Source organism: Hemibagrus wyckioides, linkage group LG25 (assembly GCF_019097595.1).
Source record: "Hemibagrus wyckioides isolate EC202008001 linkage group LG25, SWU_Hwy_1.0, whole genome shotgun sequence".
Taxonomy (NCBI): Eukaryota; Metazoa; Chordata; class Actinopteri; order Siluriformes; family Bagridae; genus Hemibagrus; species Hemibagrus wyckioides.
Genome location: NC_080734.1, coordinates 14,726,393 through 14,740,440, shown reverse-complemented (window position 1 = coordinate 14,740,440; position 14,048 = coordinate 14,726,393). Strand labels below are relative to the sequence as shown.

At 38.7% G+C, this 14,048-nt stretch overlaps 1 protein-coding gene across 1 annotated transcript in view; it reads right to left on the bottom strand.

Annotated features, from left to right (window-relative positions):
* Positions 1 to 517: 517 nt before the first annotated feature.
* The window catches only part of xkr6b (XK, Kell blood group complex subunit-related family, member 6b), a 49,154-nt gene continuing 35,623 nt past the window's right edge, over positions 518 to 14,048 (bottom strand). The window contains exons 2-3 of the mRNA XM_058379692.1: positions 7,432 to 7,628; positions 518 to 6,189 (exon numbers count right to left, since the gene is read on the bottom strand). Of these exons, the coding sequence (XP_058235675.1) occupies positions 5,216 to 6,189; positions 7,432 to 7,628 (1,171 nt within the window). The 3' untranslated portion in view covers positions 518 to 5,215. The remainder of the gene's footprint in view (positions 6,190 to 7,431; positions 7,629 to 14,048) is intronic.

Sequence of the window (14,048 nt, the reverse complement as noted above, 5' to 3'; positions counted from 1 at the left end):
ATAATTAAAGGATAATTCACAGAGTACAGATTTATTTCATAAACACATTTCAACTGTTCAATTATATGTCTCATTACGTAAATGTGTGCAATAATATTTTATATTTTATATATTTTGCTGTAGCAATGGATCCCCCCCCGAACTTTACACGCACAAAACACATTTTTTTATTGAAATTATAATTAAAATTAAAATCGATCTATTATAGACCTATTTGTTTTGAGGTTATAAAACTCATATTCAAGTGACTGTACAAATTGGTCTAAATATTTAGTCTAATAGCTGTAAGAGATCAATAATAAAAAAATTAATCACGTTTATAATAGTTGATTGTGATTTCCAACAATGGAAAGACAGAAAGAAAGAAAGAAAGAAAGAAAGAAAGAAAGAAAGAAAGAAAGAAAGGAAAATACAACCCCACTTTAAGACCCAGGAAAGAGCATCAGATAATCTGATGGTTTGTAAATCTTAGCTTTCTATTTATGAAATGAAGCAAGAAATGTCATGATAGAGTAAATTATAGAATGTAATAATTCTTTATTAAACAACAATATGTTACTCTGGGAAGTCTATCTCTATCATATCAGTACATTCACATACACATCTGTACATATACATCTGTATATAACCACTTTTGATCTGTCATTGGGCAAACTGTGCATGTGTATACAGTATACATCTTATGGTATATTTGCACACACGTTCAAGCTGTATATTCCTTTTTGTGTCTTAACGGAAAAGTCTCATCTAATGATTGACAATAAAGCTTGACATGTTTATTTTTTTTCTTCTCTTTTGTTGTAATATTACCTTTTTTTTTCATCTAAAAATCAAAGTATACAAAAACAACTGTAGCACCATGTGTTATTAACATCATTAATGTTGTTCCCTAAAACATAGGGCATTATACAATACTGGACATCAGATTTGTTCTCAAATAATGGGGATCCAGTGAAACGATTTACTTTCATTTATATTTGACAACATCAAATAAACCTCTCTTTATGTTTTCAACATAAGTAAAGATTATAGTCGGAGACGTAAATGCTACACACAGTAGCAAAGAGTTTGCTGAATAATTTTGATCAATGCTCTTAAATACCCCCATGTCATTCTGGGATACGGTTACATACTCGTCAAATACATTTGTACAGTTTTTAACACAATCTAAAATGTAATCAGTATTATTCATACCAGTCTCTCACAGCATTGATAACAATTCTAAAATCAGCAGCATTTCATCTGACAACCATAGCCATTGAAAAGGTCAATTTCCAACAAAATATTACAGCCAGACCTACAGTAACAAGAACAACAAAAAAGAAAAAGAGAGATACACACAGGTTCTGGACATAGAGATGACAGGAATATACAACACAGCAATCACCTTCTGCATTTTCTTTTTGTCAGCAATTTCTTTTATCAGCATTATTGTTATGCCTCTGGATGAATGTCGAAATGATGGATTTGTATCTTTTCTTGCTCGGAAGGGAAACCCTAGTGCAGATACAAAACATGGTACATTTATAAAAACTGATAAAATGACTTGAATTCTTCCTCCACTGTTGCTTGTTTGTGCATGTTGAGAAATAATAAGTGCCACCGCTTTTAAGAGACTGAAGTTCAGCTGTAAACTGTGTTGAGGTGCTTGTTCTTCCAGAGATAAAGAGTATGTGAGATTAAAGGAGCAGATCCTTCAGATGGCTGCCTTGCTCTGAGAGCCGCGACATGGAGTCCTGCAGTCCACATTCTGTGGTAGCACCTTTAGAATTTGTCTGTAAGCACCAGGTCGACAAACATAAATGCACCATTTGTTTTCTTTTTTTTTTTTGGAATTTACTTTGTCTAAAGAACATTTGGCTCTGTTTTAATACAGATGGCACAACTGTACAGGTTGAAACTGAACCTGGTGTAATGAACCACTACTTGGCAATGCATTGAAGGAACCCAGGGAACGAGTGAAACACCGCACTCAAGTAAGCTAACATGCAAACATATTGGACGCGTCACCGCAAGAGGCATTCTGTGGACATGCTAGGAAGCCGGCTGATGGCAGAGGGCAGTCCGTGGGTGAATTCAGCACTATATGCCTTTCGAGACTTCCTTTACCGTCTTTGATACAGGTTTCTAACCCAGTCAACACCTTGTCTACATACAACATAATTCTCCTACTCATATTGTTCCTACATATGTTTTTTTTTTTGTTTTGCAGGCAGAAATCCATTTGGCTAGACATTTTGGTTCACAAGACAAACAACAGACAGAAAAAGGTTAACTTGTTGGCACTACAGATCATTCATCTTGCAAGACAGAGGAAGGCATAGACAGAAATACATCAAATGAACTGCTAAACATCTTCACAACTGTGTATCGCTTAAATGAACCCTGTTGAATAATGGACATTCAGATTAAATCCAATTTGACCAAAATCTTAAAGAGGCTGTTCGGTGTATCTGCTCGTATTAGGAAAATATGAAACCCAATACTCAAGCAGATGTTATGTATTGCCTTGTGTTCATATCTCTCTGGTAATTTACTTTTGCAAAGACAAAGCCTCTTAAGTTTAGGAATGTCAGCCTATTTGATGCAGTTTTCGGTTTAGTTTAAACTTGGTTACAGTACTGTGTGTAATATGAAAGGAGAAAGAGACACTGGCATTGTTGTTTGCTGTACTGGCTGCCATGGCTAGAGAGAAGCACCCAGTGAAACAAGGCACCACAAAGTATCTGTTTATACAGGACTGTTGTTGGCCACTCTTTTCCATGTACTTTAATGTGGTGAAGGATTTAAGTGTCTGGTGATTACACAGCTCATCATCTGTCATTTATTGTCTTGTAAGGCAGTAATCTAAACATATGAACATATTTCCATTTGCTAACATAATCCTCTCCATAGAGATCCTTTCAGCTATAGCAGTGAGCGGGGGGGGGAGGAATCACAGTGTATTTGCACCTGGTTGAATGTGTATTTCTCTCTCATGAAAGAGTGTTAATACTGTAGTAGCGGAGTCTGTATGTGAAGTGTGAACACAGCAGGGGGTGCCAGGCAGCCAACTCATCCAACCATTGCATTCATTTAATCACTCACACTCTCATGAATCAGGGGAATATCCCAGCAAACAACAGTGCGACAATGTGCCAAGCACCTAGGAAAGCCGCTGGCCTCTGGGTTTATCGTGTGTAGCCACTTATATTATACAACTCACACAGATGCTACTGGATTTACACTATAGCTTAAACTTGCTGGGCTGTTTTTTTGTTTGTTTTTTGTTTTGTTTTGTTTTGTTGTTTTTTGCTAAAGCTAATTATTTGCTTCCATAAAACAAAGTTTGAAAGAGCATGTTGAAATTGTTCGATTCTGGTATGAATGATTTTCTGGCTGCTATCTTGGGATAAAATATTTGCATCAGAATATACCCAATCTTAATCTCATGAGAAGGGTGTAAGGGTCAAAGCAGCAACCAAGGATGGAGCCAAAATGTCGGACAGCTGACCCGAAGATCGGCGGAACTGAAATGTGTGTGTAAAGACATACACATCGTCGTCCACATGTCCACTCATTCTTTTCCATCCTTGGCAAAAAAAACCCGTCACCCTGTCCACTACAACCAGTCTGAAGTCTGCTTCTGAAATCACAGCAGGCACAAAGGGGTCTGTAGTAGCCCATGTCTCCATTTTTACAATGAACCTTGGCATCCTATGTTATTATTATTATTAGTAGTAGAAGTACCTATTAAGCTGCTGAGACAAATCTTATTATAAACAAATTTCTGAAGGTTATAGCACGCAATGAAAGACTGTTTGTGTAGTGCAACTGATAATAATATATATACGCATCATCAGTCGTCATGGCAAACTCATCACACGCTACGTTCCCTTATAGTGTTCTTTTTCCTCATTCGAGGTGCAGTGCTCTATGTACAAGAGATTGACAATAACGCGACAGAACTGTTACAGTTATTTTGCAAAAGAGCAGCACCATTGAAACACTCACACACTGGCTGGCACATAAGGAGAACCCAGTTATTCATCAAAGTACACAGCCTTAGCATGCATCCTTTATAATAAAAAAAAATCTGATAACTCAGCTTATTTTTAACAACCATCCAAACTAGAACCTTCACAAGAATAGGGAATGATGGAGGAATCCTAGAGATTAATTTTAGCACCGCATTCAACGAGGATTTCATTTTTATTTGTTTGAGCTAAAAGCATATAAGGTATGGGTGTTTTACTGACCATTGTTTTGTTAATTAACACCCTGAACCTTCCAATCTTTGGGATTTCCTCAATTACAGACGTGTTTAAATAAATGACACTTGCAGTTAATAAGCTTTTTCACTATATGAAAAGAAAATGAATAAACTGTGCAAACGTTAACAAATAATACATATGTTTATGTAAAATATAAAACACTCTTGATCTGTTTTTTAATTACATTTTACTCCCTTCACTAATGAATATGAAAAGAACACAGAGAATGCATTTCATATTTTAAGGCCTTCTTATTTACTAAAGTGTTTATGGCAGTGTTATTTGTCCAAATGATTACAGTGTTATTTCTCATAATTTGGGTCTTTAGATGTCAAATTATTCGAAACTAAATGAAAGCCAGTCATGAATAATCCGTCAAATATAATCCGAGACTTAGGCAGACATCCCTACAGAGCTACTTAGAAACCTTTGCCCTTTTATAAATAAGGAATGAAATGTTAAATCATACTATACTCACTGTGTGCTTTTCTTATATACTCTACAGGACTGTACAACTAGTGCTGATCCCTTTTCGGTCCTATGTCATCACAATCACTCAGCATTATAGTAGGCACAAAATAGTTATTAGGAAATCCAGAAATGTAGATAATGAGTATTATGGTCCTCCATCATTCCCGTGAGACTTTGCACATCTCAGAGTTAACAGGGACAAAGACACTATCCAACATATATATTGGTGGCACACATCCACATAACAAGGGCCCCATGTAAGGACTGCTTATTTTTGACTTAAGTTGTCCATTTCTGTAATAATATTCTCTTTATTTGTGAAAATAAATGTTACATTTTCTCTGTTTAGACCTTTGTAGACCTTTGAAATACTCTAATAACTTGGCTGAAGAACTGAATTAAACTGAAGAAAATAAGCACCCAAATGGAGAGAGGTGAAGCAGATAGAAAGTGTGTGTGTGTGTGTGTGTGTGTAGGAAAGTGGGGTGCCTTTATAGGGAGGACTCGTACTGGAGCAGCTCATAGAGGAGAGGCCCATCCCTGTACCTGATGCCCACTGCATTGGGGCTGATGTACTGGAGGATATTTATGGTCCGCCGCAAACGACGGTCTACAAAGTGTGCGTCCCAGGCTGGGTATCGTTTCCTGGGCATGTCAATCTTAATCAGGGGCCCCTCAGGGTGAATGGGCCGGCCTGCTGCATCAGTGGGCTCTGTGGACCTCACCTGGAATACAGGCAAGCAGGTATCCGTGGCAGCCTCCTCAGCTTCTCCGTATTCCCCTGAAGCCATGCCCCGAGTGGGGGTGGCCTGAGAGCCACGAGGCCCTGGGGTCGGGGCCATCGGCTCAGCTTCTGGGGGCAGGGGGAGGCCCCAGAGTAGCTCCGCGCAGCAGGAGCTTGCCAGGACCCTCAGCCGGGGACCCATAGGATGCAAAACCCCATAGTAGAGGACCATGCAGGCCACTCCTGAGGCAAAGCACAGGAAGACGCCGCAGAGCACAGATGCGGCATACGAGTCAGTGGTGACGGGGTCTCTGTAGACATACCACAGAGCAGTCAGGACAGTGTTTTCCACCAACACTAGTGAGTAATAGGCTATCATTCGGTATCGAGTCCTGCCTTCCTTCACGTTGAACCAACAGAAGACGTACACCACACCAACCACCATGTTGAACAGCACCTCCTCCCACTTGGACATGCAGAAGTCGGTGCCACCATGAATCACCCAGAAGGCCATAGCACACCAGTGTAGCACCACAAAAATGCCGAAGTAGAGGTGGAAAACCGAGGCAAAGAGGGCAAAGGAAAGTGCCCGTGAGGAAATGGTGAAGAAGCGCCACAGGAGATGCACCAGAGCTCCTCGATAGCTCATGCTCTTTTGGTCATCGCGAGAGTCGCGCAGAAGCTTATGGTAGGAGGCCAGCACCCAGGAGAGAGACAAGAGAGAGGCAACTGCTGACATGCCTGCAGTGAGGGTGGGGAGGAATGACAGAAGGAAGACAAACAGGCAAAAAGAATAAAACTGACCATGCATGTCTTTGTTGTGTACAGCATACTAAAGGTTTGCCTCGGACAAAAAGTTAAAAAAGGATGAAGTTATAAGGTAAATGTTGTGTAGACTATGATAGCTAAAGAGTTTATAATAATGTAAAGAAAATTAAAAAGATCTAGCTGCATTACTCATACATTGTGACAGTGTTTGCTCAAACAAAATGCAATAATTTTAGAAGTAAATGAGCACTACATCCAACTAATTCTAAACTCTTTCACCTAGTATTCCTCAAAGTATTATGCAAGTCTCCAGTTTATACTTATTCCTAGATGTGTTCTCTAACACTTACCTCATTCTTTTTCTATGTATCTTTTTTAAGCATGTTTATTATTCATCCTGCTCAACTCAGAGTTCTTCAGGATGTTCATAGAGACTTCTGCGTTGCTGTGAGTGCTGTCACCTCAACCGTGAGCAGTGGTCCTACATTTATCTGCTCAGCTGCAGAAAAGGCTTGTCCCCCACAAATTCTGGATACTCAAAAGTGTCAATCATAACAGTTCTTAGACTGTTGTGACTCATACAGAAGTATTTTTTGTAAGATATACAGCATGGCAAGGTATTGATGTGCATCATCGATACATGAATAGAAAGTTGTTAATGGATTGATGCAACACAAAATCATGAGATCCAGAGAGTCATATTCTAGTCTGACTTCAAATTGTCTCCAATGCATTATGTTTTATGTGCCTAGTGCTCCAGCATATATATATATATATATATATATATATATATATATATATATATATATATATATATATATATATATATATATATATATATATATATATATATATATATATCCATAAAAAACGTAAAAGTGAATCTTCTGCTAATTTCTGATCAAAAAACAAAGCTTACAACGGCATAAATGTGGACATAATTCTGAAAAGCAAATCAAAACAATTTCAAGCCAACATTGCATCAGAAACCTCTACATTGTACAACAGTAGTATTGTCAGTGTGTTGCAACTATACATAATTGCAAAAAAAAAAAAAAATGACTTTTGTGATATGTTAATTCTCTACGAATCAACTAGTCACACAAATTAGGGCAGTGTGCCATTTATGTTTTCAAAAACACAGACGCCATTTAAATTGTAACACAACGCAGAAACGTCAGCAGTCCTAGCACTGAGCCTTGGGGCATTCCTTACACTGCAGCGTCTCAACGCGGTTCTTCTGGATCATTATGCAGAGCTGGAGCACTAACTGTGGGGCGCTTTCCAAAAAGGTCTCGAGGAGACGAAGCATGTTCACATCAGCATACTCATACATCATGGCCCAGTAGAAACGTCGCTGATTTTCCCTTTGCCTGCGACTCTGTATGCCGAGGTACATGGTCCGGATATACCTGCAGAACACAGATGTACAAGGAAAAGAAAGCAGGGACAGTCTGAGATTAGAGGAAACAACAGGGAATTACACTAAGCATAGATTAAAGAAAGAAAGAAAGAAAGAAAGAAAGAAAGAAAGAAAGAAAGATTAGTGTCCTCTAATGTACTATATGTGGAAATTCACAATACAGAAGGAACATCTTGTGTTTGTAAGCTATGATTTATTCATATTGGGTACCGCAAGTGCATTACACTATACAAATCACATGGCCACACAGTAGTATCTGACAGTAAGATGGTAACATGTAGAAATTGCACCATTATGTCTGACATGAACAATTACCCTAAATGGCACATAAGACAAATAGCATTGCTCCTCAGACTCAGCAGCAATCATCAAAGTATGATGACTGAATCCACACATCACTGATTAATCGAGCAATCAGTAATCACAGGACTGCAGCCTCCCACTTCCTTTTGTGGCTGTCCTCTGTGTGTTTGTGTGTGTTTGTGTTTTACCTATTGAAATACTGAAATATTATACTTATTGAAATTAAAGTAGATTCAGTCATTTGAAATGAATCTGTGGAATTATAAACTGGAATTAGATAACTGTAGTTCCAGCATGCTGAGTGGGTGTGTGAGGTTCCAGTGGATCCTGCCAACACACAAATGGCCGGTAGGAGGCAGGCGTCTGTCTGGGCAGGCATGGAGACAGAGACATGTTAGCAACCATCTGGAACTGATAGTCTGAGATCAGACGTCTGGGATCCCAGCGTTAAATTAACCTCTGAGGAACAATTACAGAACAGTCACCTGACTGCTGGAACAATTTTATTTCTTGTGTTTAGGAGAATTTAAGAGTAATTAGCTGATTTTTATTTGCAATGCAATGTAAGTATCCTGAAACAGGCGACTGATATTGAATCATTATCTTAAAGTACGATAAGGTCAAGGTGAGGTGAATGGCACTCAGAGGATTACTGCTTACTCAAGCTAAAAACGCAAAAAAAAAAATGGCTGTGGTGCATATGTGGCACCACTAGAGGGTATATTTCACTACTTTGCAAGATTTGCTGAATGTGATACACAGCTGAGTCCAATGCTCTGTTTCTCTGGAGATTACTATGAGCTCACTATTTGTCAGGGAAGTTCACAACAAAGCAAATGGCATCACTGAGACTTCATTTTTATTTTAACATAAAATAATCTAATTCAGTAATTCTTCAGTAAAGGCTGATGTGTATTAAGAGTGCTACCTCTTAAGCGTTCATGCTCTACAGTGAGGCAGTGGAAAATCCTGCCTTCCTGGATGTGAGAGACTTGCTATTTAAAGACTGAGGCTTCACCTTCGGATAATTTTGGGGCTATTATGTATGTCCTGAGTTTGGATTTTTAAAGGCATGTGTGAAGGCATACCAGAGAGCTCCTACAATTATTGCACAGTTTAAACCTTTTGCATCGATCCAGCCTACCTAGCTGGTTCACATTTACATTTGTCATTAGTGTGACCTCTGGCCAAAATATTAACAACCACAAAAATTACAAATTACAAACATTATTTTCTCTGGAGATTTGAACAATGTAGGTTTCCATGTATCATTCATTCATTCATTCAGTCAGTCAGTCAATCAGTCACTCACTCAGTTATTTTCAATAATCTTGCTTAGCGTTCAGACAGATCCAGCACCAAACCCAGGAACCTTTGATGAGGTTAAATGCTAAAATATGCTTCCTCCCTCGTTTTTTGAACTGCTGCTCATGTTGGGTCTTAGGGCAGTGTAACACACTAGAAATAAAACCATAATCCTCCTTCTTCCATATACACGGATCACACTGATGTTTATGATTGGCTAGAGTCACTGAGATGGACAGGGGAGAGAGAGTATAGCATCTCCCACCCAGCCAGTTTTGCACTATTAATTCCCTACAGTTGGCTGTGTCATTGTTGAGATTCAAACACATAAATTCTTGACAACAAGGTGAATGCTTATCTGTTGCGTAAATCAGAAGCTAGTCCTAGTATGGAAAGATTTCAGATAAGGCTGAGTGTGAACTAGCATAGTGATTTTCGGCATAAGCCTCCACACTCTCTGTTTTGTTTGTAGTGCAGTGGGTTATACAGTAATATACTCTGTGTGAATGCTCTGTATGCCAATCAATATTTAATACATTTGTTCAATTTTGAGGATTGAATCATGAAACTCAAGCCAAATTCCATGCTGTTCTTGTTTTATATGTATATTTACATTCATGTAATTCATTAATAATGATGTATTTTTGCTTGGTTAAAACCTCTGACTAAACATTACCAGTGTATTACAGATTTTCCAGTTTGTATTTTATACCAGTACCTATTTTACACCAGTACCCCCTCTATTTTAAGATGGAGAGAATAATCTGCATGTAAGCTTTGTGTTGATCAGGAGGTTGACAGCCTTGACCCCCACCTCTTCCTTCTCATGTCTGCTCCTTCTATTCTGTTCACCCAACATGCCCCTTATGCTTGACCCTTTCATGTTGTCTGCACATTATCCCTGTCCTTTTTTCCACTCTCGAGCCAGCCAGTCATGTTGCTGTAATCTTGCTGAGGCTGATTTGAGTTTTGCATGGATACATTATATAATGTAATGGAAGTCTACTTCATCCAAAAACTTATCTGCAAGTATATGCCCGAATTCTCTTAAAGTATACTTTTAAAATCTGATTTTCATATAAACACTTTTAAAAATGAGCAAATATATTCTTTTAGCTTTAAGAGTACAACTCTGATTTTGTGGGTATGTTGGGGCCCAGAGAATTTAACCAACAATGCTTTTTGAGGTTTTCTTCTATACAATAACACAAAACCATCTGCCTTGAGGAATAAATGATACTGGTTGTCTAGAATATGGCTCTTTCATAAAGTTTCAGCATTCAGTTCAAGCTGTAAAGGCTTGTTCATTTATATAGATTACAATAATCTTAATACATAAACAAGCAGGCTTACATTTACAGTTCTTTCTCCCTGTGGTTTCTCTGGTTACCTGCCAAAAACATGCCAAGTAGGTGGCCTGGATGGTGTATGTGTGTGGTGTGTGTGTGTGTGTGTGGTGTGTGTGTGTGTGTGTGTGTGTGGTGCCCTGTGATGGACCACTGCCACCTCCTGCCTCACACCCAGTGTTCCTGGGTTAGACTCCAGATTAAGTGTGTCCCTGATCACATAAACTAAAACACTTTTCAGTGAGGACTGAATGAACGAACGAACAAACAAACGAACGAACGAACGAACAAACAAACGAACGAATAGTCATAAAGTCATACAGTGTGTGGGGAGTACAGCTTGGCTCCAGTTTGAAGCAGAGAAGTGAGACTGTCCTCACTAGGCTACATTACTGCAAACTTAGGTGAACCTAAAGGGCCAATCATCAGACCATAAACACATCTGACACCATTAGTTTGTCTTTTTCCACAAGCTTTGCATTGAAAACAAGGCACACATGGATATAAGTGCAGACATGTCCACTCCATAATACACCTTTACCTTACCAAAACCTAGATACATAATATATAACAGTTTGCCATTACTTGCAGAAATATATTTGATTTACTTAAAATGATTTTGAATTAAATAATAAACAAAACTATAATAATAATAATTAAATATAAAACAAGACCTTGGTGGCCACAGAGAATTGTTTAATGTTGCACAATCTGACATACAAAATGCCCTGGCATTAACCTCCCTGTCTTTTCCTGCACAGAAAATATTCATAGAGTGAGCATGAAGCAGCGAGATTCCTTCCCCAATGGGCCTCTATTAGTGCATGTTGCAGATTTTTATTTTTGAACATTAGGTGCAATAATAACTCACTGGAGCTAAATGGAGTAAGTACTCTTCCCCACCTGCCCCTATGGACAAACTGCATATTTGTTCAAAAAGCACAAGACTATTTGTGTAATTACATACGTTATAGTATAAAAGAAAGAAATAAGCTGTTTTATTTTTATCTGTGAAGCATTCAGCTCAAACATGGTAGAGAATTCTACTAGAGCATTCAAATAAGGGGCAGTGGTGGCTCAAGTGGTTAAAGCTCTGGGTTGGAAGGTTGTTTTTTAAGCTCCAGCACCCCCAAGCTGCCACAGTTGGGCCCCTGAGCAAGGCTCTTAACCCTCTCTGCTCTAGGGCTGACCCTGTGCTCTGACCCCAACCTAAACCGGGTTATGTGAAGAAAGAATTTTGCTGTGCTGTAATGTACATCTGACAAAAATAAAGGCTTCTTCTTCTACTATAGTCTTTCCCTGTGTTGTCTGAAAATTCACTACACTGGAATATGTACAAATATATAAAAGTTTGTGGAAAAAACTTACGAATGTTAATACAAGAAAACCGGAGCAGTAGCTTTATAGTATTTTTCACCAAAAACGAAATATTTTATCCCTAGAAATATTTTTAAATGACTCTTGACTCCTTTATGTTTTTTATCTTTAGTAATTCATGACTATTTTGAATGAAACATAATCACTCCCTGCCAGTCTGCACTCAGATGTGGCTAATTAGAGCCATAATCATCTTTGTGTTTGTGGCAGAGCGTAATGGCTCCAATCGGAGCTGGTAATTATGAAGAAGAGCAAGGAACATTTGGTGGCAAACATTAGTAACAACGGTAACAAAAAGGCTTCACTGTGGGCTCCAGTAAAGCATGTTATCTTCAGAAGACCGAGTTTGATGCAAACGACATGTTACTCAGTACATCACATACGAAAAAAAACCCAAACACAAAGGCATCTTTTACTTTCATTTTCTGCCACTTGAAATTCTCTCGTTTACCCGTGCCTGCACGTGGAGTGCTCTTTAGTTTGACTCACGGCACTGTAAAGTCAGAGAAAGCCTGCCTGCACACCAGTGTCTGTAGTGCTTGGAAATCTCTGCTGGCACAGAAGAGTCTGGTTCATGATAATGATGTGAGGCCAGTCAAGCGAAGACAATAACTTGGAAATGGACAGAAATAGCCTGGCCTTAGCCTTCACTATTCCAGAAGGGAAGAAAAAGCTGTAGTTCACATTTCTGCTTGAGCCTTAGTGTTCACATCAGTCAATACGAGAACATTCCTCAGGCTTAGCACCATATGGTGGGTTTGTGTATTCTTATTATGCTGCTTTCTTACATATTTGCATAGTGCATGTTTTGACACAACGCTTTTAACAACTCTGGTCACGAATAGCTGGGTGCTCGCAAGATGCTGTTCAAATCTGGAATCTCACTGGTCAGAAGATGTTGATTAATTTCCCATAACAGCATGACAAATCACAACTGCATTAATGCACTCATTCTAATACATTATCTGTTCTATAGTTCATTCACAAGGATGATGAAGGCTCCACATAATCTAATACTAATATACAGATTTGAAAAAAATAAAATTAATGTTGATATATGGAGCTTTCTGCACTGTGATTTTAGTTTTTGTTTTATTCAGGAGATGAATTAGGAGATGTTTAGAGGAGTCATTATAGTTGCTAAATCATAACAGGACTGAACTATTTTCACAGACATTCTATAACTAGATATATATTAAAAGGATTATTTAATTAATATAAAAATGTATTGTTGCCATAATACCCCAACTTACGTTTTTTTTTACTGCAAGTAGTAATCTGATGTAGATGTTAAAACCAAAACCTTATATGACTTTTATCTTTGAAAGACTGGGGGAGCTTAGCCAAGCCCATTTACACAAGTCATCATTGACTGAATTATACACCAGCCAGGCATAACATTATAACCACCTGCCTAATATTGTGTTGGTCCCACTGTTCCTGCCAAAACAGCCCTGACCCGTCATGAACTGTGTATCCTAATACTTTTCTATCAGAACCAGCATTAACTTCTTCAGCAATTTGAGCAACAGTAGCTCGTATGTTGGATCGGATCACACGGGCCAGCCTTCACTCCCCACGTGCATCAATGAATCTTGGCTGCCCATGACCCTGTCACCGGTTCACCACTGTTCCTTCCTTAGGACACTTTTGATAGATACTGACCACTGCAGACCGGGAACACCCCACAAGAGCTGCAGTTTTGGAGATGCTCTGATCCAGTGGTCTAGCCATCACAGTTTGGCCCTTGTCAAACTCGCTCAAATCCTTACGCTTGCCCATTTTTCCTGCTTCTAACACAACAACTTTGAGGACAAAATGTTCACTTGCTGCCTAATATATCCCACCCACTATCAGGTGCCATGATGAGGAGATACTCAGTGTTATTCTGTACACCTGTCACTGCTCATAATGTTATGCCTGATCGATGTATATTTTATACAACATACTACACTAAGTGAGCATTTATAATTTTCATCACCCAGGATGCCATGGCCTGCTGTATAAAAATGCATACTATAGAAAGATTACTACTCAACACACAAACTGATGTAGCTGAAGCTGGAGTAGAAACCTCA